The following is a 23773-nucleotide window of genomic DNA, read 5'->3' as shown; positions in this document are numbered from 1 at the left end:
TTGCTCTTTATTTATTTGGTGTTGTGTTATGTATGGTGTGAAGTGGATCCCTCCCTTCACTGCCGTCCAACCCACAGAGAGTGACCACATCAATATCACGTTTACAGGAGGCACCAACTGACAAGCAGAGTCGTCTGTGTTTCTGCATTTATTTGTTTCATTCAGTGCTGTTTCTTTTTCAGGTGTCTGTGTGTGTGTGTGTGTGTGTGTGTGTGTGTGTGTGTGTGTGTGTGTGTGTGTGTGTGTGTGTGTGTGTGTGTGTGTGTGTGTGTGTGTGTGTGTGTGTGTGTGTGTGTGTGTGTTTGTTTGGCATTCACAGGAGTGTGTTGTTTTTCCTTTAGGTGTGAATTGCCATAGGTTGATTGGTTAGCCTGAGAGGCAGCAGCGTGCTCCAGGGCAGTAGGGGGAGAGCCAGGTGACATCCCCCAGCCACGGCAGCTTCCCTCTGGGTTTCCAGCTCGGAGCGATGCCGATGCCTGGGAGCTGGGAGGCAGCTCCGGGCTCCAGGGGCCCTGATGCTAGGAGGAGATGTTTCAGAGGGGAGGAGGGATATGTGTATGTGTGTGTTTGTTTGGGCTTGTGTGTGTGTTCTGTATGGGGATCCCAAGCAGATTTGTTTACCGGTAATTAATTCACCTGATTGACATAACAGCTGCCAGAGCAGCATATGTGTGTCTTTGTGTGTGTGTATGTGTGTAGTTTGTTTGAACAGTACATTCCAATGCATTACTCACCATGCGCATGTGAATTTTTCTTTTTGCATACCTGTTGTGTGTATGTGTGCATTCCTGCACAGGGAGCGGCCTCTGCCATCGAGGGTTCAGAGTTCCTGGCAGAGCAGCCGCGTTGCTCTCCGACTTCCATCGATTAGACCCGTCTGTCGGCCGGCAGCCCTGCTTACACACTCCTGCTTCTCCTCTAATCTTTATAGAGTTGACTTCACTGACAGTTATTGGAACACTTGAAGCTGAGGGGAGAGGGGTGGGGGGAGGAGGGGTGTGACAGAAGGACAAATGGGGGAGTTGGGAGGAGAGGCTGATGGCGATGACAGTCAGGAGAGGTGTGGAGAGGAATTCCTGGTTTGGTTATGGAGATTACAGAGATGTGTAAGGCATTAGAGGCCTCATGAAAGCAACAGATTGTCTGCAAATCAGTCAGTGAGCCACAGACACTGTACGTATAGACACACAGTAGGACATCCATTCATGCGTGAACATACAGACTTTCCACGCTGATGCCTACACAGATGTCACTTTAAACAGTAACAAGTATCAGTCTTTTTTTTTTTTTGATTAAGACTTATTCACTCTTTGCAGCCTTTGCACATCAAGGACACGTTCTTGGTGTCCAACCTGTCTGTTTTCTCTGCACTGTTCAAAAATGGTGCTTTGTTGTGAAGCTGTGGAGCAGACCGAAGGAGAAAGCAAGAATGAAGAAGCAGATATAAACAGAAGGATGAGAGAGACACAGATAGCCCTTGTGTGAATAATGTAAGCTCATGAAAGAGTTGGACAGGACTGTGGGTGTATATGGCTGTGAGGACAATCTGATAATGTCACATGACAAGGAAGACATGATTTTATAATAAGGTTTAGGTTTGGGTTAAAGGTAGTGTTTCTGGGAAAACAGTTATAGCAGGCCACATTTTGAAAATACACAAGTGAAAAGTCCAAGCCCCTTTCCTCAGACTGCTCTCTGAAGTCTTTACCTCTCCGCGGACGTAGGTGAAGACATCCAACACTCATTGCCAGAACTACACTGCCACCCGTCAGACTGGAGTGTGGCTTTTCCGCGGACGTAGGTGAAGACTTTGATCGCATACCATAGACTGTAAAAAGAATGGATGTAGCATCCGTGACGTCACCCATTGGTTTTGGGGAGTCGTTTTTGTGACTCAAATATGGCGGTCTGAACAGCGCCATGTTGGATTTACCGGCCGAGAACCCGCCCACTGGCCTCGAAGCAGCTGTCCACGGACTGCTCCGGACCTGTCACTCAACGTTCCCGCGCCCTAATTGGCCAGAGTTTTAACTTAATAATAGTAAAACGGTAGAGTTAAAAAAATTCACCCCCCTCAGAGTGTGTGCGGGGGTAGAAACTATCGATTGAGACAAAAAAACGTTCTGACACCAGGCTTTGATCATGTTTATTGAGGATGTAAAGTCGGCGATTTTAACATGGGGGTCTATGGAGAATGCTGCTTTCTGACACCAGCCCCCAGAGGAAGCATGGGGGATTGCAGTTTTTTGAACGCGGAAGTGAGCTTCACTTTTCAGACTGACAACTGCCCCCTTGTCGCATACATGAGAGGAGGGAGAGAGGGAGAGACAGAGTTGGCAGAAGAGCTAAACATGAAAGCATCTAATTGGTTTTTGCTTTTCGGAGCGAAAAGCATGGATTGGTCAGAGTTTTGTCAGTCCTGCAGCTGCCACAGAGGTCTGATTATTTCCGTTCCTTTTTCTGAATACATAATGTATTGACTACTCTCACTCACCCAGTTTCACCCAGTATAACAAAACGTCTTTCTAAACAGGATTACCAACTATAACTATAATGTGGTTAGGGTAAGGTGCTAAGGATGCATTATAATATCAATGGGTGTCCTCACCGTAAAAGTAAGATGAGTGTGTGTGAAATGTGTGCATTCAATATTGTGTTGCTATGTGGTCTAGAGATACAGTGGCTGTGTGTGTCTGTGTGTGTGTGTGTTTTCTGGGGGTTGCTGAAGAGGACAGGCTGGTCAGGCTGAGCTATCACGCGCACACACACACACACACACACACACACACACACACACACACACACACACACACACACACACACACACACACACACACACACACTCACACTCACACTCACATATTCACAGACACACTCACACAGGCACTAACAGGTCGGGATCAGTGTTGTTGTGGCCAGCAGGTAGCAGTGTGTTGGCTTGCTTGTCTGGACCCAGATAACAGCAGATCCATTACCCCCTGGAAGCCCAGGTCTGATCACCGCGCAGATAGAGCCTCTCACTCACTGTCTGTGGGCCATCCAGCCATCCTGCTAGCCAGCCGTAGAGCTAAAGAGAATCACAACCAGGGGCCAAAGAACAGCAGACCCCTTCTGCTAGAGGAAATTATCACAAAATAAAAATGCTGTGTGATAACTACAGTGGGATTTTACTGTTCTCATTCAGAAGACGGCAATGCCTTTCTGCATACAGACCGTTGAGATTAGCAAACCTTTGCTCACAACATTTTCAGCAAAAAATGATTTGCTATCAAGTCCTGATGGATTAGGAAAATCCAGGTCTGTGTCACTTAATTAATTAGTCTTTGCCCTAGCCATAGCCTATTGTGGGTGTCAGCAGCTGGTTAGCTTAGTTTAGCATAAAAACAGTAAATGGGGGTTTTGTTTAATCCTAAATTTAAAAACAATGAGCTCCCAACCAAGAGGTATTCCTGCATCAGTGGTTTCATTGTTCTCAGCTAAATCTCAGCAGCACAAACTATCCAGCTATTCCTTTAAAATGATTGCGCTTTGATTTCATAGACACTCATTAAGATGAGATCACACCTTTCAACTTTACCTCACATTGCTTGCAGATTTTTTTTTATTTAAATAAGGCTTCAATGAGGTTAGCCTTTCTTGGGCAAGAAGGAAAAATGTAATTCTGTCAAAAACCAAACAAATGCTTAAACATTTACTAAATCAGAGCCACCCACTGGACGAGAGAAATATATGGATTTCCGAATGCCAAGTCTTACTTTGGCATTAATTCTGCATCTTTCAGAATTAAGACACCGAGGATGTTATGTTATGAACAAGCAGCGTCATTAGTTAAACATGAGGTAGGAGGGAGATAGCGGATGTAAAGACTGATTTGGAATGAACAAAGATAATGTTGTGGAATGTGAGCGTTTTTCTTTTAGTGGATGTTTTCATGGAGGCGGAGAGGGAGTGAGACGGAGGAGTGTGTGAGGAGTTAACACCGTGCAGGTATTGTGTATCAGGTTTGTTTGTGTGGAGGTAGAGAAAAAGAGGGAGATAGCAGTGGCAAACAGGGCAGCTATCAAAAGCCACAGGCTGCTTTAAACTCCATCTCTGTTTCTTTTTCCTCGTCTTCTCGCTCTGTTTTTTTTTTTTTTTCATTTTTTCTTTCTTTCTCTCCACTGCTGTCTCTCTCTCTCTCTCTCTCTCTCTCTGCTCCCTGGCCATGCTGATGATTGACGGCCTGAGGGTTTTAATGGGCACTGGAGAGCAGGAGCTGAGGTCGGGGTTGTCATGGCAACTAGGAAAAGGGGCCTTTTGCTGCTGCTTCACCTGAGTACTGTGTTCGTTGGCTGGCTGAGGCACACACACACACACACACACACACACACACACACACACACTCACACACACTCACACACATACACTCGCCACACATACTTCCATTCACTCTTCTTCCTCTCCCTGAGATGCCCTGCCTCTTCTCATTTTCATTTTCACCCTCTTTTTCTCTCTTCCTCCCTCCCTCCCTCTGTCTTTCTCCCCCTCTCTGTTTCTCTTTCTCCCTGTCAATCCCTTAATGCTCTCTGAAACACCGTAGCTGGTTAACTGTGCGTGTGTTTGTATTTGTACGCGTGCATGTGTTTGTGTAAATTTAAAGTGTTTAGCCAATTGGTTGTGTTGCCCCATTATCTGCCAAGCTCACAGTTATACACTTAATAGGGTCCAGTTGAGGTCGGAGGTGTCTTAAATCCCACTGTGTTTTTATTTTAGATTGTGCAGATTTATTCCATCCATCAAACCAATTTCACTGTCAGACTTGTAGGTGTAGTACGAACACTTACTGCTTTCACTTCATCATCATCTCAAAAAAACACTTCGTTATCGCACAGTGATTGTGGTCATAACCTGAAAACAACAATACAGTGGGAACCATAGCCATCGGAGTGAATATAACTTGGACTGGGGTCTGATACTGGTGCTGGTTTGGGATCAGTTACTGGGAACATAGTGGATTTAAGAAGATGTCCTCTGGAAGCCTCTTTTCTTTTAGATCATTTATTGGCATTTGAGCCTGAATTTGATAGTGGACGAGATAAGAGACATAGACAGAGACAAATTTGTGGACACACTCTGGACATATCCCAGCCTCACGGACCCCTCACAAGATTTTTGTAAATTAATGACAGAAAAACAAAGTCAGTTCATATCAGTTGCGTTATTGTCTTTTTATTTTAGTCAGTCTAAATCCAGTGTACATTTTAAGCTGCATTCATATGTGAAGAGTTGACTCATACAGTATATGAGGCTGCAGCTGATGTCAGCAGACTGAGTGTGATGAATAAAACGTATTCTCATTCATAACTTTGTGGTGCTGGGGGCATTGCCAGCGAGTTAGCTCCGTGCTCCTTTACTTTCTGTTTTTTAGATCCTCCTGCCTCCTTCCTCTTGTCAACTGTCAAGACAGAGAGTTAACTGACACACACACGCACACACACAAGCAATCTGCTCTTCACTGTCCGACCTCATCACTCCTTAAGGATATCTCCCTCTCTCTCTTTCTTTCTTTCTTTCTCTCTCTCCATTCTTCTCTCTCCATCTCTCCTGTTTGCCGGCTCCATCTGTTTAAATGTCTCCCCCTCTCTCTGTCTCTTCGTCTCTCTGTCTCTTCCTTCTGCTTGTGTCTGACTCCAGTCGACGACGTCCATGTCCATGCTCTGTGAGTCTCTTATGTTTTGTTCAGAGAGTCCCATAGATTCACACCCTCTTACCAGTGCAGTGTGTGTGTGTGTGTGTGTGTGTGTGTGTGTGTGTGTGTGTGTGTGTGTGTGTCCTGCCTCCTGGCCCCGGGGTCTGTTAGTTGGTGTCTGGGCCATGCCGGTCAGCCGAGGGATGGAGGGATTGTTTGCTCTGGAAGTGAGTGAAGCTCTAGTTACAGTGGGGGAGGGGCGAGAGGAGAGCAATGTGTGTATATATATGTGTGTGTGTGAGTGTGTCTATGATGTTCAGCAGAGAACACATTTTATGAAGGTGAAACCAGGATATAAAAACCATGAATGCTTCCTTGGCCCCTCTGTGAATGTGCAACAAGTCATCTGAAGTAATCACCATAATGATTCATATGAGTATTGTCTGATCTGCCACCTCTGTGGTTAAGTTACTAGGGGTGGGAGAAAAAATCGATTCACATAAATATCGCGATATCTTTTATGACGATTTTTAAATCGATTTCTTTTTTGAATTGATTTTTTTTTTTGAAATTTTTTTTTTTTGAATTTTATTTTATTTTATTTTTTTTGAATTTTTTTAAATATTGTGCAATGTGCATTTGTTAGCCTTTTTTACATACAGAGAGCACAAGTTTTGAAAAGGGTTATAAGGGTATAAAGTTCACTTTAAAATGGAGTATGTTAATTTATAGGCTCCTACAGTGTTTGCGTGCAGATAAATGTTAAAAATGCAGATTAAAAATCGAGAGAATTGGCAGTATCGTAGAATCGCAATTTAAATCGAATCGCCATCCAAAAAATCGTAGAAGAATTGAATCGGGAGAAAAGCATATCGTCCCAGCCCTATAAGTTACATTTCTGTTTACACATCTACAGCTGCTGGGATAAGGTGAGGGGCAGACAGTGGTCACAGAATATGGTCAGAAGAATTCAAACCACAGCGTGTGGTGCTGTTGTTATTCCTGCCCCGACCCAACATTACGCTCCTGCTACCTTCACTATTTAAATGATCCTGCCATTATTCACTCATCTGAGAGACATCACTTGAAAACGTGACAACAGATTTAACATGTCTGAACATACAACCGGTACAGTTGTTTATTCCTCTGAGGACAGAGCATCAGCTCAGAAGGGGGCTGTTTGTAGCTTTATAATCCTTCTTCCCCAGTGTTGGGAACATCCTGTAGCATGTAGTTGTGCTCCACAGTCAAAATGCCAAAGTGTGTCCTCATTGTAACTTTCTCATTTCCTTCTCTCACCGCTCTGGCCATGTGTGAATATTGAGCTCTGACAAAACAGTCATGACCAAAACACCAACTGTCAGCCTCACCGCCTGAGAAGAAAAGTGGAGGAGCAAGTGTTATGTCTGTCTTCTCCCCTGATGTTGAAAATCATTATAATTGAGAGCAGAGATGAAGGAAATGCTGCCAGAACTATATTTGGAGGCCATGTTCAAACAGAGGTTGCATGGAGGAATAAAGGTTGTTGTATAAATGTAATTTATACAATTTTATAAAATATATATAAGGTTGTATAAATCTAAATTTCACATCAGTGTAAAGTGCAGTGCTTGGAGTTAAACAAAATCCTTTGATTATAGAGGTGGACTTAGCAGCATACTGCCACTTTTACCCAGTGAAATGTGTCTGTTGCACTGAGAACAGAAAACTGACACTGAACACAAACTACTGTAGAAATGTTGTGTTGTTATGTTCAATGGAAATCTGATGCTGATATCTCGTATATAAAGTATGTCTTACAGTTATAGGTTACTGTAGGAATATTGTTTTGGTATCAGCACCGAAGAAGTGTTGGCATTAAGGATTATTATTACGCAATTACTGTTGCAAATATACAGTTTGCAGTTTGCACATTGTCACACAGTTTGACATAGAGATGAAAAATGGAGTAAAGCTGAGCAAAGCCTGAAAACAGTTTGTCCGTGACATGTTCGAGAAAGAAACATGAGTTGTGCATCTTCCTGTTCATAACCGTCTGCAAGTGACAGCTTCTCGCCCTGTTTTCAAGTTCAGCCACTCCTGAGAAGGTACAATCGATTTGTCTGTCTGTTGCATCCGCACAAATGAGTTGTGGGAGCAGAAGCCTCAGTGTCGCCTCTAAATCTGCATCCTCGCAAGACAAGTCTCTTGTCCTTCATCAGATAATTTATCTCTCTGTCCACATAATCACATCTTCATCAGTTATCAGTAATTGCTCCGTTTGTGTCAGCGTGTGTAATCAGACTTAGGGGTTTCCGGCAAATAATTTCTAAACACTTTTCTATTAATTTCTGTCCGCACAGAGTTATTCAAACACCTTACTGATTGCTGTTCTGGCCGGCCCACCAGTGACTGAAAGTATACTGTTTGTCTGTTGTCTTTTTTCAGAGTGCGGCCGCTGCCCCCAGTCCAGTGATGGGAAACATGCCACCCAATGATGGCATGCCAGGAGGACCCATGCCCCCGGGCTTCTTTCAAGTAAGAAAGACAACTTTCTCCCTGACTTCATCCGTCACCCACCCCCACTTCACCCATCACACAACCCTGACAGCCCCTTCACCCCTCCTATATCCATCGCTAAACCTAGCCTTCTGTCTCCTCCTCCTCTTTTAGCCTCTTTAGCTGTCCTAATCCCTGTCCAGATGTGTTCCCTTCTCTGTCTCTCTGCCTCCGTCCCATATGTCCATGCTCGGGTTGTTAACTCCTCGTGCTCTGCCTGATGCTGTGGACGCACTCACTGACTTTTTCTGACACAACGTACTGGCACAAAGATGAAATGTTGTAGGGGAGGAGAGGAGAGGAGAGGAGAGGAGAGGAGAGGAGAGGAGAGGAGAGGAGAGGAGAGGAGAGGAGAGGAGAGGAGAGGAGAGGAGAGGGGAGGGGAGTAGAGGAGGAAGAGAGGAGAGGAGAGGAGAGGAGGAAGAGAGGAGAGGAGAGGAGGAGGAGACCATTTTTCCTGGTTTGTGTTGCTTCACTAATTCCTCCTGTCATCACTGTTCTCTGAAGGCTGTCTCGGAGGCTGACGAGGTCACACACACTCTCTCCTCTCTCTCTCTTTCTCTCTCTCTCTCTTAATGTTTTCATCACTCTCTCCTTTTTCTCTTGTATGCAAACACACACAAACCTTGACTATTCGACACATTGAACAAGTAACTTTCCAAAATTAAAGTTGTACACCTTCAAAGACATTCACAGAATAGAACTGGATAATTCAATTTACTTAAAACTGCAATACTACTTACATATAAGTAATTAAGATAGTAATAAAAATAGCTTCACTTAACAATGCCATTGCTAGTCCTACAGTAGTTCATAATGCTGGCTGTGTCTATTCTAGGTCATGGAAGTAGAGACTCTCATTGTAGATGGGAAGATCAACATCACTCTGACATCTGTACAGCAAATATGAAGCTACAATCATCAGCCATAGAAAGCTAGCTTGGCTTTGTCCAGATGTACCCTCTTAGCATGTCTGGCTCACTAGCTCACATATATTGTTTGTTTAATCTGTACAAAAAACTGTATTTACCTATGGCTAAGGTAACCAGCAGCTGGTTGTAGCTTTGTATTTAGTGTAGGCATGGGACAGGAAATGCAAGACAGCATTTCCCCAAATGTTAAACATCGTGCTGTCCTAACATTTGATTTTAAAATTCAGAATTGAAATGGTTAATTTTCTTATTTAATATATCAACAAAAACTAAAATGACAGAAATTGGAGAAATAAAAAGCACATTCTCAAATGTAGGGATTCTCAGCTTGTTTTGGTTAAGTGAATATCACAGGGCTTCTGACTACTAGTTAGGCAAGAAATGTAATTTGTAATTTGCAGCTGTCGCTTGATGCGCTCCCCCCCCCCACTATTGTCACTTAGAACATTTGGAAAAATAACCAGCAGTTTGAATAAGAGAAAATGGACATGTATGTTTTACATGTTTGCTCTCACCGCCTGTTTAGTTTACCTAAAGTGTGGAAGTGCGCAACCATTTGCCTGTATTGTCTTGTACTGGTTGATTGGCAGCATGTCGTGTGCAGTGGAGCTTTTGAGTGTGTGTGTGTGTGTGAGCGTGCATGCTGGGGTCGTGGAGAATGTTAATGATGTATGAGAAATGTGCAGGGCAGGGGGAAAGCTATCTGATGGTGTTGCGTGAGTGACATTGCTTTCCATAAATAGACCCTGTGTGCATGGCAGACAGACAGACAGATAGACAGACGGACGGACGGACGGACAGACAGAGAAACAGACAGAGAGACGGACAGACAGACAGACAGATAGATGGTCAGGATGGGCAGAGGGGAGACACAGACAGAAGAAAGAGGGGGTGGATGGTTTCTCTCTCAGGAACACAATATTCTCTTCTCTTCTCTTCTCTTCTCTTCTCTTCTCTTCTCTTCTCTTCTCTTCTCTTCTCTTCTCTTCTCTTCTCTTCTCTTCTCTTCTCTTCTCTTCTCTTCTCTTCTCTTCTCTTCTCTTCTCTCTGCTGAGCTCAGCTGAACTGAGCAGCGAAGCCTGCAAAGGTGACAAAAGCATAAAAAGCAAGAAAATAAAAGAAGGTGTGAAAATGCTCCACCATTCACATCAGATTTCCCTAACAAAGCACACAGTGCTGCCAGAACAGCAGCTCATTGTAATGTATAGTATAGCATGTTCATATGGCATCTTTTAACTTCAACTGCTGTGCTGACATTCACTCCCTGGTGAACTAATGGCTGCAGTCCACAGTAAAAGTGCAGGCCACTGAGTTTTCTCTAGTTCATTTATTCATTCAGGTGAAGGGGAAGCGGACTTTTCCTTTATCCTTGTTGCCTCCCACATATTGTTGAGATTTTACTCATATTCTCGTCTCACCCACAGTGAGGTGAGGTGAGATGAGAAGAGAATTTTCTATGCGCTTTAGTCAATTCTCAAAACTCCCAGCTGGATTTCTCTCGCCACCTTTTCCTCCTTCCTCTCTCCTTCATGCGCCTGGCATCCTTCTCCATGACATTTCCTCACTCTCTCCATTTCCCTAGTCTTTGAAACTATTATTTTGCTCGCTCTCTCGCACACTCCTTCAGTGACACATGCTTACTCACCGACTCCATTGTGTGTGAACTGCTCACGTGCACACCGTGAATGTGAGGTGTGTGTCTGTGTGCGGCGCGCGTGTTGTGAAAATTCTTCCCAGTTGCACGAGCGCTGTAATTAACATAAGTGACCCCACCACTGTTATTGGCTGCAGTCCTTGGAGAGAGGGATGAGGGGCAGAGGACGGACAGTGGAGGAAAATAGAGGTGGAGGTAGGAGGAGGAGGGTGTCCGCTCCCATGCTCCCCTAATCTGTAGCTCACAGGACGAGGCTGACATCGGGCTCCTGCAGAGAAAAAAAAAAAAGGTAGATAAAGAGCGAGAGACATGGTTTTGGTAGGGAGACGGAAAAATCAAAAGAAAAGGAAAAAAGTGGCTGTGGTGTATATGTATTGGATATAATCCTCCTGTCCTAAAAGAAAGTCCATTGCTGCTGCATCATGGCCCTCTGGGGAGGACAAGCAAAGGGGGGAGAGGACGAGGGGAGGAGAAAGAGGGAGGAGAATCTGCAAGGAGAGACGGAGTTAATGACAGTGAGGAGGAGGATGTGGAGAAAGCATCAGAGAGCAGAGGACACTGAGACATCATAAAAGTCTATCAAAAATGTTTTTATTGGCGTTCAGAGATGTGAGATCAAAGGAATGACAGCTGATGACAATAGTGGACAGTTGATGGATTCATCTGTCTTTCTGCTGCACAGACAGCCCCTGGAATATTTCAGGGAAATGTTAAGATTTACAGTGCAGTGTTTGCACACTGTGCATGCAGCAGATGTAAAGACAATTGGACTGAATAATGAGAAAATGAGACAAAATCTGGAAGAAGGCAGCATAAATAAGAGCATTAGGCTTCAGTCCAGGGAAAAGCAAATTAGATAAAATGCACTCTTTAGAGATTTATATGGTCCATCTGTCAAATAACACCCCAAAAATCCCTCTTTGTTGACCTTATTCTCTGATCTACACGTAGTGCGTCAGGTACTCAAAAAACTTAATGTGCTCCATTAAGTCTATAAACCAGTTAGGGTGGGGCAGTCTCTTTCTACTAAACTGGAATCGCTCCTCTTGGCAAAAAAAAAAAAAGAGGAATCAAAGTCAAGGGCAGTGTGTTTTACTGCAGGTAATTGCAGCTCTTCAGGGACAACAGCAAAAAGCACAACAAGAGGATATGGTTTGATTACACATTGAAGAACAAGCAACCCAGGTATCAAAGATGAATTTAAGAACCCGTTCAAAGCTGACACATGGCAGGCACACAGTGAATTAGGGAGACATCTGCTCTGACTAATTCACTTATCAAAGTTGAGGCTGATCTCAGGGTCCACTCCCGTCAGTCGTCTTATACCAGGACACACTTTAATAAGGTGAAGTGCTTTAGTGGAGTGTAAGGAAGGCAGGGTGTAAGTGGTGGTTGTAGGACGGTGGCCCAGGTAAGCTTAAGGGTCAAATGTCACATCACAGTGTTGGGCTGGGGTGGGGTGTTGGTCCCTCTCTGGATCTTGGGCGACTGAGTATAATAGAGGGACAGAAAGAGAATCACAACGTTGTTTGGTGGCTTTTGGACAAAAAGCAGCAACCACACACATTGTCCAGGCCAATGGCTTCTCTTGACTTCTGGACAAAAGGCACGAGAGATTTTGAATAAAAAAAAGAGAGTTTGAATTTCTTTTCAGCAGTAGAGCTGTGAATAAAGGAGATGAGTGTGCAGGCAAAACTTTTTGCCTGATCTACCACCACTGAAGGGTGGAACTGTCTATGACTCGTATTGTCACTGCTCATCCTTGAGAGGACAGCGACAAAAATGATACTCCTACAGTTCTCCTTGAGTGACAACTTGAAAAATGAGTCCTCTGGAAATGCTTTTTCTCTGTCCATTGTCTCCCCATAGCTACTGTTAGACTTAGTTGAAACATGTTGATAACAGTCCCCTACAGTTAAGCAGTGGTTTGAATGTAGCCTTTGTCTCCTGCTGTGCATGCTTCATCCCTACCAGCAGCACGTTTCCTATATGGCATGGTTTATCTGTTTACAGGCAGACGTGGGAACTCGCACCATAAACACACACATACACATTTTCCCAGCGTGTCGTTGAAACTTCAGGTGGACACTTCTCTCAGCTAAGGAGGAGGGGATCACAGAGATGTATATAAATCATTTGGCACCTTCCTAACATGTTTAAATGGCTGTCAGCATTTCACGGCCGTCCTCAGGGAGAAAACACCCCCCCCCCCCCCGATCGTGTGTTCCCATCTCAGAGCTGACGTGTGGCCGCGCTATATACCATGAGCTAGCAGGAGACCTACGGCTGCCACCGCCGCTCCGCCTGGAATGTTAGCAAGGAATGACAATGAGTGTGCAGTGTGTGTGTGTGTGTGTGTGTGTGTGCAGTGTGTGTGTGTGTGTGTGTGTGTGTGGTTCTGTCCCTCCTGGCTTTGTTTGTTGTGTTCAGTGATGCAGGCTGCTTTGTGTTCTCACTCCCTGTTTGTGTGTGTGTGTGTGTGTGTGTGTGTGTGTGTGTGTGTGTGTGTGTTGAAGTCTGAAGGCAGTTACACACTGCCCTCTAGTGTCGGCAGTTGAAAACAAGAAAATGAAAACTCAGATGACTTTTAGTCTTCTCTCTCTCTCTCTCTCTCTCTCTCTCTCTCTCTCTCTCTCTCTCTCTCTCTCTCTCTCTCTCTGTCTCTCTCTCTCTCTCTCTCCCTCCGTCTCTCTCCCTCTCTTCTCTCTGTTAGTGGTCCATCAGGGGCAGCGGTGTGGGTCTTTCTTAAGCTGAAATGAGTGGTGGGGAGGCGAGGGGGTTGTGTTGATGGGTTTGTGGTACTGTGCCAAGCTGTTATCTCCTTAGCCGGGTAGAAAATGATTTTATTAATTGCTTCATTTAACGCTCCCCATGTCCCCCTCCTCCTCCCCCTCCCCTACACAAATACACAAACAACACCGCACAATCACACACACGCCACCCGAGCTACTTTTCAAACTTGCCCTGCGTATACCTCTGTGACAGCTGAAACGTTGAGTCTCTCCATCTCTCTGCAGGGACCTGTAGAGAGAACAGTATGGTCATAAAGGCCATATGCTGGCCCATTCACATGTAATAGCAGGGAGGCCCATGGAGGACCAGCCCGAAGAGCTGCACTCCGTTATGGCACATTATAGAGAGGAACAAGAGACAAGCATAGCATGTGAATTAACACTGTGTACAAACAAATCTATTCATGTAGTCACCTTTTGAGGACTGAAATCCCCAAAAGCTGATTCCGAAGCAATTTTTTTTGCTTTTGGTTATGGTTAGGCTGACAGGGTTGGGGCTTCGGTCAGACATGTAGCGGTTATGGTCACAGGCTCCAGAAAATGAATGTAAGTCAATGCGATGTCCTCTTAAAGGGATAGTTCACCCAAAATTCAAATTTCACTCATTATCTACTCACCCTCATGTCAACTAAGAGCTGTGAGAAGTTTCAGAGTCCTCCGTGCCTTCTCTGAGTTACGGGGAGGTCCGTGCAGCAGTATTTGTCCATTATAATGGTTGTCAATGGATACCAACTTTCTTCGTCCAAAAAGACACACCAAAAAACATCCAAATACCTCCATACTGCTCGTATGTAATGTCGGTCTTGTACATGAGAAATTGTTCCGAAAAAAATTAAATAAGTCTATGTTTTAAGCTTGTTTGTAGCGGAAGCTCCCAGTGTCTCGGTTCACTGCTCCTCCTGTGTCGGTGCAAATCTCACGTGATTTGCACTGACCGGCGGAACAATTTCTCATGTCTTCTTTCTCACAGCTCTTAGTCGACGTGAGGGTGAGTAGATAATGAGTGAAATTTGAATTTTGGGTGAACTATCCCTTTAAGTGACTAAAACTAGGAGTGTGTGTTTGTGTGTGGAGGAGAAGCAGACTGCTGCAGCTGGGTCAGTGCAGCCAGACCCCGCAGGGATGTCTTGTTAGACACACACACACGCACGCACGCACAGTCACACACACACACACACACACACGTATTGGCTCAACAACAACAATAACCTCTGAGGTCAGACAGAGCTAGCGCTGCATTAGCCCCAGTGTGAACCTGCTGAGAGACAGAGCGAGCCAGTACAGCTGGTGTTAACCACCCAAAACACACACACACAGAGCGGCAGAACAACCACAGTGGCACCGGCACAAACGTCAAACCTCGCCTGTGCCAACATGTTTACACAACTCTGTATGTGCAACAAATCAACATTTCCAGACTGTTGGATAGATTATTGACCAGCTGCGTGTTGTGTGGCTAATAAGTTGCTTTATTGAAGACCTGTCTGCTTCTCAGATGAGCCAGCCTTGTGATAGTGAGATAAATAGAATCAATGTGGCGATGGAAAGCAAACTGCCATGTTTAAGAAGGATAGGAAGCACCTGTCGTGAAAAATCCTAAAGCTGCTGCTAACTGTTCCCAACACGTGAGCCTCCTTAGAAAAGTGTTACAAGTTCATAAATAAGTGTTGCCTCAGAGCAGTATTAGTTTAACATGTATGTACAAGGTCGCGGCTCCTGCCAAAGTCTATGCTCCCAGTGTTACCTGGCAGCACAGCGCCACTGTCTCTGCACCTGTGGGAACACTTGTCTCAAGCTGTCAGTCAGGCATGTTTATTTTCCCGCTGCAGCAGCGCCCACAGCTTCTTGGTGCTCGGCTCTGTCTGCACTCCACCAGCCGAGCCACGCCAACCAGCCAACCAGCACTCACACAGGGAGGGACGGCACAGCAGGCAGGGTGGGGCGCTGAGGGAGAGGGAAGCTGAGCTTTAAAGGGATAGTTCACCCAAAATTCAAATTTCACTCATTATCTACTCACCCTCATGTCGACTAAGAGCTGTGAGAATTTTCCAAGTCCTCTGTTCCTTCTCTGAGTTATGGGGGGGTCCGCGCAGCAGTATTTGTCCATATAATGGTTGTTAATGGATACCAACTTTCTTTGTCCAAAAAGACACACCAAAAAACATCCAAATACCTCCATAGTGCTCGTCTGTAATGTCCCTCTTGTATTGAAGCCCCAACATGAGAAATTGTTCCGAAAAAAATTAAATAAGTCTATATTTTAAGCTTGTTTGTAGCGGAAGCTCCCAGTGTCTCGGTTCACTGCTCTTCCTGTTTGACCGGGGGAACAATTTCTCATGTCGGGGCTTCAATACAAGAAGGACATTACAGACGAGCAGTATGGAGGTATTTGGATGTTTTTTGGCGTGTCTTTTTGGACGAAGAAAGTTGGTATCCATTGACAACCATTATATGGACAAATACTGCTGCGCGGACCCCCCTGTAACTCAGAGAAGGGACGGAGGACTCTGAAAATTCTCACAACTCTTAGTCGACATGAGTGTGAGTAGATAATGAGTGAAATTTGAATTTTGGGTGAACTATCCCTTTAAAGACTCTCTGAGAGTGAGAGCATTTTTGTGAAGCACAAGAGACATGCGCAGCTGCCTCCTTTACACACAGGTGAAGATGTGCATGATAGGCGCATGGTTAATGCGTGTTGATGTGTGTGTTCGTCAGCGCTGACATGATTAGTCAATTAGTTAATCAATGTTTATCAACAGAAAGAAACGGAAAGTTAATCAGCAGAAAATGAAGTCAACAAATGATTGATAATGATCGTGGTAATTGATTTAATTGTTTTTAACCACTACTTGTGGGATTTCAAAATCTGACTCTGGCACGCTATGAGTAGTAGTGTCAAACAGACGCTGTGGTCAACAACAACTCATGCTGATCCCTCCACCTGCATGGTGACACTTCAATAAAGAGAGCTGGATTCAGCACCAGAAATGTCCTGGTTTTCTACAAACCAACTTTATGCCATTGGAATAATAAAAAAAAGCCTGTACCACAGAGTCATTTATCAAACAAAACATGTTGAAACATGAAGTCTTATAGAGCACATATTACATAAACGTTAAGTCGTAAGAAAAAAAAACAATAAAAACAACATTAGTTGATGTCGTAATCCTGCATATTTGCATTCAGGTGCATGCTAAAGTATGTAAACATGTCTGTGTGTGTGTGTGTGTGTGTGTGTGTGTGTGTGTGTGTGTCTGTGTCTGTGTCTGTGAGTGAGGAAACCCAGCTCATATTGCATATGGGTGATCCCCTAATCCCTCATCTTTTCATTGGGATGTTAGATGCACACCTGTTGAAGTAGCCCTCCCCCCTGTCAATACACATACTGTACATGCACACACACACTTTCAAACCAGCACACACTCCACACACACACTCTCACACACACACACTCGGCACCTTAGAGAAGAAGATCCTGCTTTCACCTTTGATAAAAGAGAGAGATCTCATATTCGCACTCATCACCGCTTCACTGCGCACACACACACTCTCTCTCACAGTCACACACACACACACACACACACACCTGTAATGTCACCTGATAGCAGAGTGCTTGACGGAGGCTCTGGCAGACTAGTAGATAAGCCAGGTCTGGCAGTGGGTGGTCCTCTTTCTCTGTATTGATGTTCAGGTTGTAACAGATCTCTGCTGGAGTCATATGAGGTTACTCTAGGAAGCCACAAACAGGTCAAAGGTCACACCGTCCTCACTGATACTGTTTTTACTGTACCTAGCAGTAGTGTATGCTCTGACAGATCGACTCAGGACCTCCCATAATGCTACAAGTAGAACTTCAGATCACATACCAGTGACTGAGTCTTCAGTCCAGACTCCAGAGCACATGTCACAGACAGAGTAATGTCAGTTATTTTCAACCTGGGACGAGCTTCTCTGCTTTGCCATAATGATGTTAGATTGGGTTCAGATATTTGGCCCTGCTCTGAAGAGGGAAAGCCAGCACCACATCTGAGCTTGCAATGGTCATTAATTGTGTATTAGACGACAGCGTCTCTCTCTTAAACTGGATCAAGCATCATCATGAAAATTTAGAAAATTAAGTCTGTGTTTGAAAAGAACCTGAATTATTCAAAAACATCAAAACATCACGACTGTAACAGAGCATTGATTAGAGTCCACCTCTTGAATTGATCTGACCCCCATCCGGGGAAATTAACAATTCCTGCACGTGAAAATCAATGTGGGCCTCTGCAAATGGCAACGACAAATCTCGTTACATGCAGTCTTTGTTGGTATAACTAGAATAGATATACATAAATGTGTACTGTAATTATACACACTCAGCCCGGACATGCTGCATTTACTGTCTGAAGGAAATGTCAATTAAAGCTGCTTTATATGATGCTGACCGCTCTGTGGCAAAAAAACTCTCACAAAGTTTTGTCATTTGTGTCGTCGTTCCTTTGTTGTGTGTTAAATACCTCCTTAAACTAATGTCCGTCCAGTGTTCACGGGCTTTTCAGCCTTTCAGCTTCGCCTTAGTGCAGCAACTCCTGAGCTAAATCTTTTATCTCTCTTGGCAGCCTCTTATTTACTTTGTCTCTCCTCTGTGTTATGCAATCATGGAATCGCACCATACTTGAGCCTGAGTGATGGTGGTGTGTTTCGTTGTCTTATTTTGTTAGTTTGATGAGAGCCATTGAAAATGTAATTATACTGATGGGTAAATCGAATATCTTTCTCTTACCTCTACTTCTTGTAATATTTTTTATTGTTGCTATGAAATTTAGTGACAGGGAAACTGTTTCTTGAGGGGGGCATCATTACAGTTTTTTTTTCTTTTTAAAATCATTATTATTTTAAACGCTGTGAGCATTCAAAGACAATTGTTTTCACTGTCAAGATGAGGATGACGTTCTGGTTTTCCTTTTAAATTTAATCTCTCCTTTATAATTAATAACTCCAGTGCTCACTTTGAAGGGGGATGTATTGTGAGTTTTTTTTCCCAAGGAGGTCTGAATATCAACAAATACATCATCTGATCACTTCATTGAGAACCTTTGTATCTTTTCTCCACCAGGGTCCACCAGGATCTCAGCCTTCCCCTCACACACAGCCTCCCCCACACAATCCCAGTAATCCCATGATGGGACCTCATGGACAGGTAAGACATTCACTTCCTCCCTTCACTTCCGCTCACTCACTTGCACACACACACACACACACACACACACACACACACAAAACAGTGTACAAACAACACACAGGTCCCGTATTGTGCTAACAGACAGGACGGCCAACATCCATGATGGTAGGCTGGATGAATAATTTAGCAGTGTTGGCCCAGCTGTAAGGAGCCGAGGTGCATCTGGAGGGCCTCCTCTCTCCCTCAGCCCAGCACTCACCATCCCATAGTCCATCAATAGACCATTAATATTGCAGCACAGCCTGACATGGTGCTCTTCGCGCACAAACCCACCATAACATGAGGAGAGGAAGGAGGGTAGAGGGTACAAAAGAAAAAAGTAGTAAGTCAGTCCTCCCCTCAAGGGGTAACTAGGATTATATAACTTGTCCTCCAATTACACACACACACACACACAAAGCAAGCAGTATATAATTACCACTGAAAACCAGTCTCTTGTTGTATTTGTGTTGTTCTTATCTCCGAGTGAAGATGATGATATGAAAAATTATTCTGCTGTTCATACTCCATGACAAAAACACACAGCTCTTCCCCCAATCAGCATGTTTCCCCTTGATACTAAAATACTTGGATTGAGTTTGGAATTAATTCTTATCATCTGACACCGAAATATGGCTCACTGGATGCGGGTATTTGTAGTTGCAGCAGTGTACTCTCATAGGTAATTCTGAAAACCATCTGTCTGGGGTGCTTTACATTATTCACTAGTTGTGCACTGGCTCTGCGTGTGTGTCTCGGCCAGCCCGTTCTTGTCCCCTCTCTGCTGAAACATCTGTCTGGATGGCGTCTTCCGTTTTTTCTCATGAATCAAACAATAGAGGCTGGATTTTTGTAGCTCTGCTTTCTGGTGACGCACACGCAGACCGAACACACGGCAGAAAACATCCAGCACATGTGCAGCTGGACAAGACAGACAAAACCTCCACGGTGTAGAACATTGTTTCTGCTGGTAGCACTCCTTCTCCCATCCAGCTATGTCATGTTTCTCTGCTTTTTTTCCTGCTCAACCCCCCCTCCTCCTCACTCCCCCCTCTCTCTCTCCTATCGTTCTTCCAATCCCTAGTTTCCACCCTGCATGTGTTCTCTCTCTCCTTTTGTCTTATCTGTCCTTCTTTACCTTTATCCTAATGGATTTTACCACCTGAGGACTTACTTTCCAAAACTTAATGACAGGCCCCTCCTTCCAGAGAAAAATGTAACAAAACTACAACAGTCCATTATTCTTCAACACAATAGCTCCCCCTGCTGACTAGCCATTACAACACCTTAAAAGTAGGTGGGATAGCTCTATAAAGCCAGGTTTATAGAATCTGCCAAATTCACCACCCAGAAGTGTGAATGGTTTGTTGTTTTGCTCAGATGACGAACAGTTTCACACGGAAACATTTCTGCTGCTGCTGAAGAGTAGGTATAAACTTGTACAGGTATAGAAAATACATTTTACATTTTAATTTCCGAAATTAGTATCACACAAACAGCATCCAGTGAGATCCATAAAAGAATGCAGTGAACAGTTGTCCACATTAAGTGAAGAACAGGCCCCGATGTGATATAAAGCTCTGATTTCATGTTGAATTATGATTTTCATTGAGCTTGTGACAATGACATGCTCAGACCTGTGTGGTGGTTTGAGTCATTCAGTCTGTTGAATGACTCTTGCTGTGTTCACTTCAAACACCTATAAATAGTGTTTTTATAACTCAATGATTGTCTCACGACCCCATTTTTTGAATGAATGAATTCAAATTCAAATTGAATTGACTTAACATAATCAGTATTTTTAGAGGATATTCTAACATTAGGGTTTCTGTTTTTTAATTGGTTGATTTTAGTTTCAGTTTATCACAATGAGATGGTAAGTTGAATGCCAACAGACATTATTTTCATGTTAGAAGTTTGTGTCTGTCTGTCTGTCTGTCTGTCTGTCAATGTTAAATGCTCCATCCCGAAATAATTATGAATATTTGTCATCCATCCCACAGCCATTCATGTCTCCACGGTACCCAGGTGGTCCAAGGCCCGGCCTCCGTATGCCAAATCAGCCTCCTGGGAGCATCCCTGGGTCACAGCCTCTCCTGCCAAACAGCCTGGACCCCACCAGACCTCAAGGTATTCACCCACAGGGATGCATTCTACCCTTTCATGGTTTCTTATCAGCCTCTGAACGAGGTATAGAATATTTATAATAATATATATATTATTCAGGGTTCTTACGGATCCTTAAAAAGTCTTAAAAGTCATTGAATTCATTAATCTAAAAACAAGGCCTTAATTGGCATTAAAATATCTTAAATCAATTTTTCAAAAGTCTTCAAAATGTTAACACATGGTAAGTGGTATTTTATGGTTGTAATTAGTCTCAAATCTCAAAATAATTGGGAACATTCTGACATAGAGAAGTTAGTGGCGGCCGTCAACGCTAAATTTCTCACCGCCACCAGCTCCTGAGTCAGTGTTTTGTTTTTTTTCCCGGACTTTCTATGCATTTATTTTGAAAGGACAGCTGGAAAGAGACACAATCCAATGTTCATATAGCAGTCACTTTACCTTGGATCACATAGGAAAGTGGGTAAAATTGTCCCTAACCTTATGTAATTGATGTGGTGTTTTTTTTTCTTTTTTCTGCATTTGTGTTTATTACGAAGTCGGTCTTAATTTCATTTCAAGTGGCTTTAAAAAAGTCTTAAAAAGTCTTAAATTTAACTTGGCTTAAGCTGTAGGAACCCTGTTATTGCTCTTACCACTGCTGCCATGCTAACAACCTGCTCTGTCTGCATCTCACTACAGGACATCCAAACATGGGAGGTCCGATGAGAATGAATCCCCCCAGAGGCATGGGAGGCATGGGCCCACAGGTAGGCACCAGTGTTTTTCCTCAGTGTTGTTCATACAGAACACACCACAAAGGCCTGAGTCATTATAGCAAGTTATGACAGTGGATGGTGTCCTTAAGTATTACCAGCCCACTGCACTCCTACTCTGCAGCTGCCACACAGCCAGATTCTGTGCTTGGACTGTCGGTTTATGAGCAAACCCAATGTTTGGTTACCCTTCGTTTAGAACTACCGTAAAAACAGCTATAATGTCAAACCAGTAGCCTATAAACTTCCTACAGATAATCCCTCTACTCTGCTGAAGAGAAGTTTTGGTTCTGCCAGCTCGTAACTTTGCCTTTAAATGTCAGAAGCGTTTGATGATTAGCTTGGCTCTGACCGGCGCTCACCCACTGCCAACGCCTGTTCTACATGTTAAATCGTACTCGCCAACTCCCACCTAGGGAGACAGACAGAGGCAGAATACTCGGACTGCTCTAAACAAGCTGCCACCAACACATTTTGACCAAGAGCAGTGCCAGTTTTGGCACTGTTGGTTTCCTTTTATCGTCTTAATTTTTGTCGATGGCATTCTGTGTAATACATAAGATGCTTAAACAACAGTGTCCTTTTGAATCACCATTACCAGACAGCTGCTTCATTCTGCACCAAACCACCTCCTGCTCTAACATCACCTCGTACAGAGACACACACACACTCTCTCTGTGCCCCTCGGCCCCTCTCTGTGCCACCCTGGCACGGTGACTTTGGCAGTTAGCGTACCAGCAGCTGGTGTGGCATCTGCTCGACAAGTGTAATCGTCTGCTGAACAAAACTCTTCCTCTGAGTGGAGCTGCTCTCTGGCCTGCCCTTCTACTCTCTCTCTCTCTGCCTCAGTCACACTCACACACACACCCACACGTACACATATACATGCATACCCAAGTACACACATGCAGTGCCATCCAAACCCGCCTGCTGGGCAGCCATGAAAACATACATTGAAATGCGCAGAGGGGAGCTTGAACACATACAGACAACTCATACATACATACACAAACACATTCTCACACAGCTGTCCTCTTTCACACATCCCACTCCGGCCAGCCCACACACAGCCCATACACGCACGTAATTAAACACTAGTTAGCGAGAGACATGATCATCGCTGACCTTCATTAAGATTCAACCCTTTAGACAGAGCAGGTGTGCGATGCCGTGCTGACTGTGCGCTCCTCTCTTTGTGCAGAACTATGGCGGAGGGATGCGGCCTCCTCCAAACTCCATGGGGCCGGGGATGCCGGGCATGAACATGTGAGTTTAACTGAAAAAAAGTATCATTAGCCCTTTGTAAGTTCTACATCCAGAGATACGGGTGATACACTTTTCTTAACTACGATTTTTATTTTTGTAATTTTGTGTGTATGTGTGTTTACTGGTGTGAGAGCACTTCATACACCCAGACAGTCACTCAGATGTGGGGATGTAGTAAAATTCCACTTTGCATTAAAAATGAATGGAACAGTGAGCATGGTTTGTCAAACTTGAAGCAGGGACTTCATCTGCAAAATCTAATTGAGATGTACAGTACAAGTGACAGATTGGTTAATAAACTAATGGCAATGAAGTTTGTTCAGAAGTTTTTTTTTATTATCACCGGTTTGGTGTGAAATATATACCTTTCCTTTAATAAAATACCAGCAATCTGGATCACTACATCATTTTAAAAGTTTTATACTCATCACACTTTACTCCCCAAATCCTTCATTAACAGATTATTAGATTATAAAACACAATCTTTAGGGATAGTCTGTCTCCTTCAGTTAAAGTTGCTACAATAGCACTTAAAATATTCTTTTTTGTCAGTTCACCTACTTCCAGAAGCTCTATAGTCAGGATTACTGGTGCATATCATCTAACAGACTGTATTCATGTATTTCATACAAATCATCACATGAGACCTGTGAGCGGTGCGCTGCATCTTCTTTTACCTTTGAAAAGATGATGCATGTAACATTGTTCCTTATTTTCTCTTTCTGTTTGCATTACCAGGGGTCCCGGTGGAAGAGGTCCCTGGCCGAACCCCAACGCCAACTCAGTGAGTCACAGTCTCTCATATCTTTATCGCCCACTTGACTGAGTGTGTTTA

General features: G+C 43.9%; 1 protein-coding gene across 2 annotated transcripts in view; it reads left to right on the top strand.

The window, feature by feature from the left end:
- ssbp4 (single stranded DNA binding protein 4) overlaps nt 1-23773 on the top strand; it is a 95225-nt gene that overhangs the window by 63943 nt on the left and 7509 nt on the right. For both annotated transcript variants that reach the window (XM_085774076.1, XM_085774075.1), the window contains exons 5-10: nt 8096-8185; nt 18686-18769; nt 20794-20920; nt 21599-21666; nt 22874-22938; nt 23677-23722. In XM_085774076.1, coding sequence (XP_085630202.1) covers nt 8096-8185; nt 18686-18769; nt 20794-20920; nt 21599-21666; nt 22874-22938; nt 23677-23722 — 480 coding nt within the window. The remainder of the gene's footprint in view (nt 1-8095; nt 8186-18685; nt 18770-20793; nt 20921-21598; nt 21667-22873; nt 22939-23676; nt 23723-23773) is intronic.

Source organism: Trachurus japonicus, chromosome 4 (assembly GCF_045865225.1).
Source record: "Trachurus japonicus isolate A0001 chromosome 4, Traja_1.0".
Classification (NCBI taxonomy): domain Eukaryota; kingdom Metazoa; phylum Chordata; class Actinopteri; order Carangiformes; family Carangidae; genus Trachurus; species Trachurus japonicus.
The sequence above is the reverse complement of the archived record's forward strand: the minus strand, read 5'-3'. Positions and strand labels throughout refer to the sequence as shown.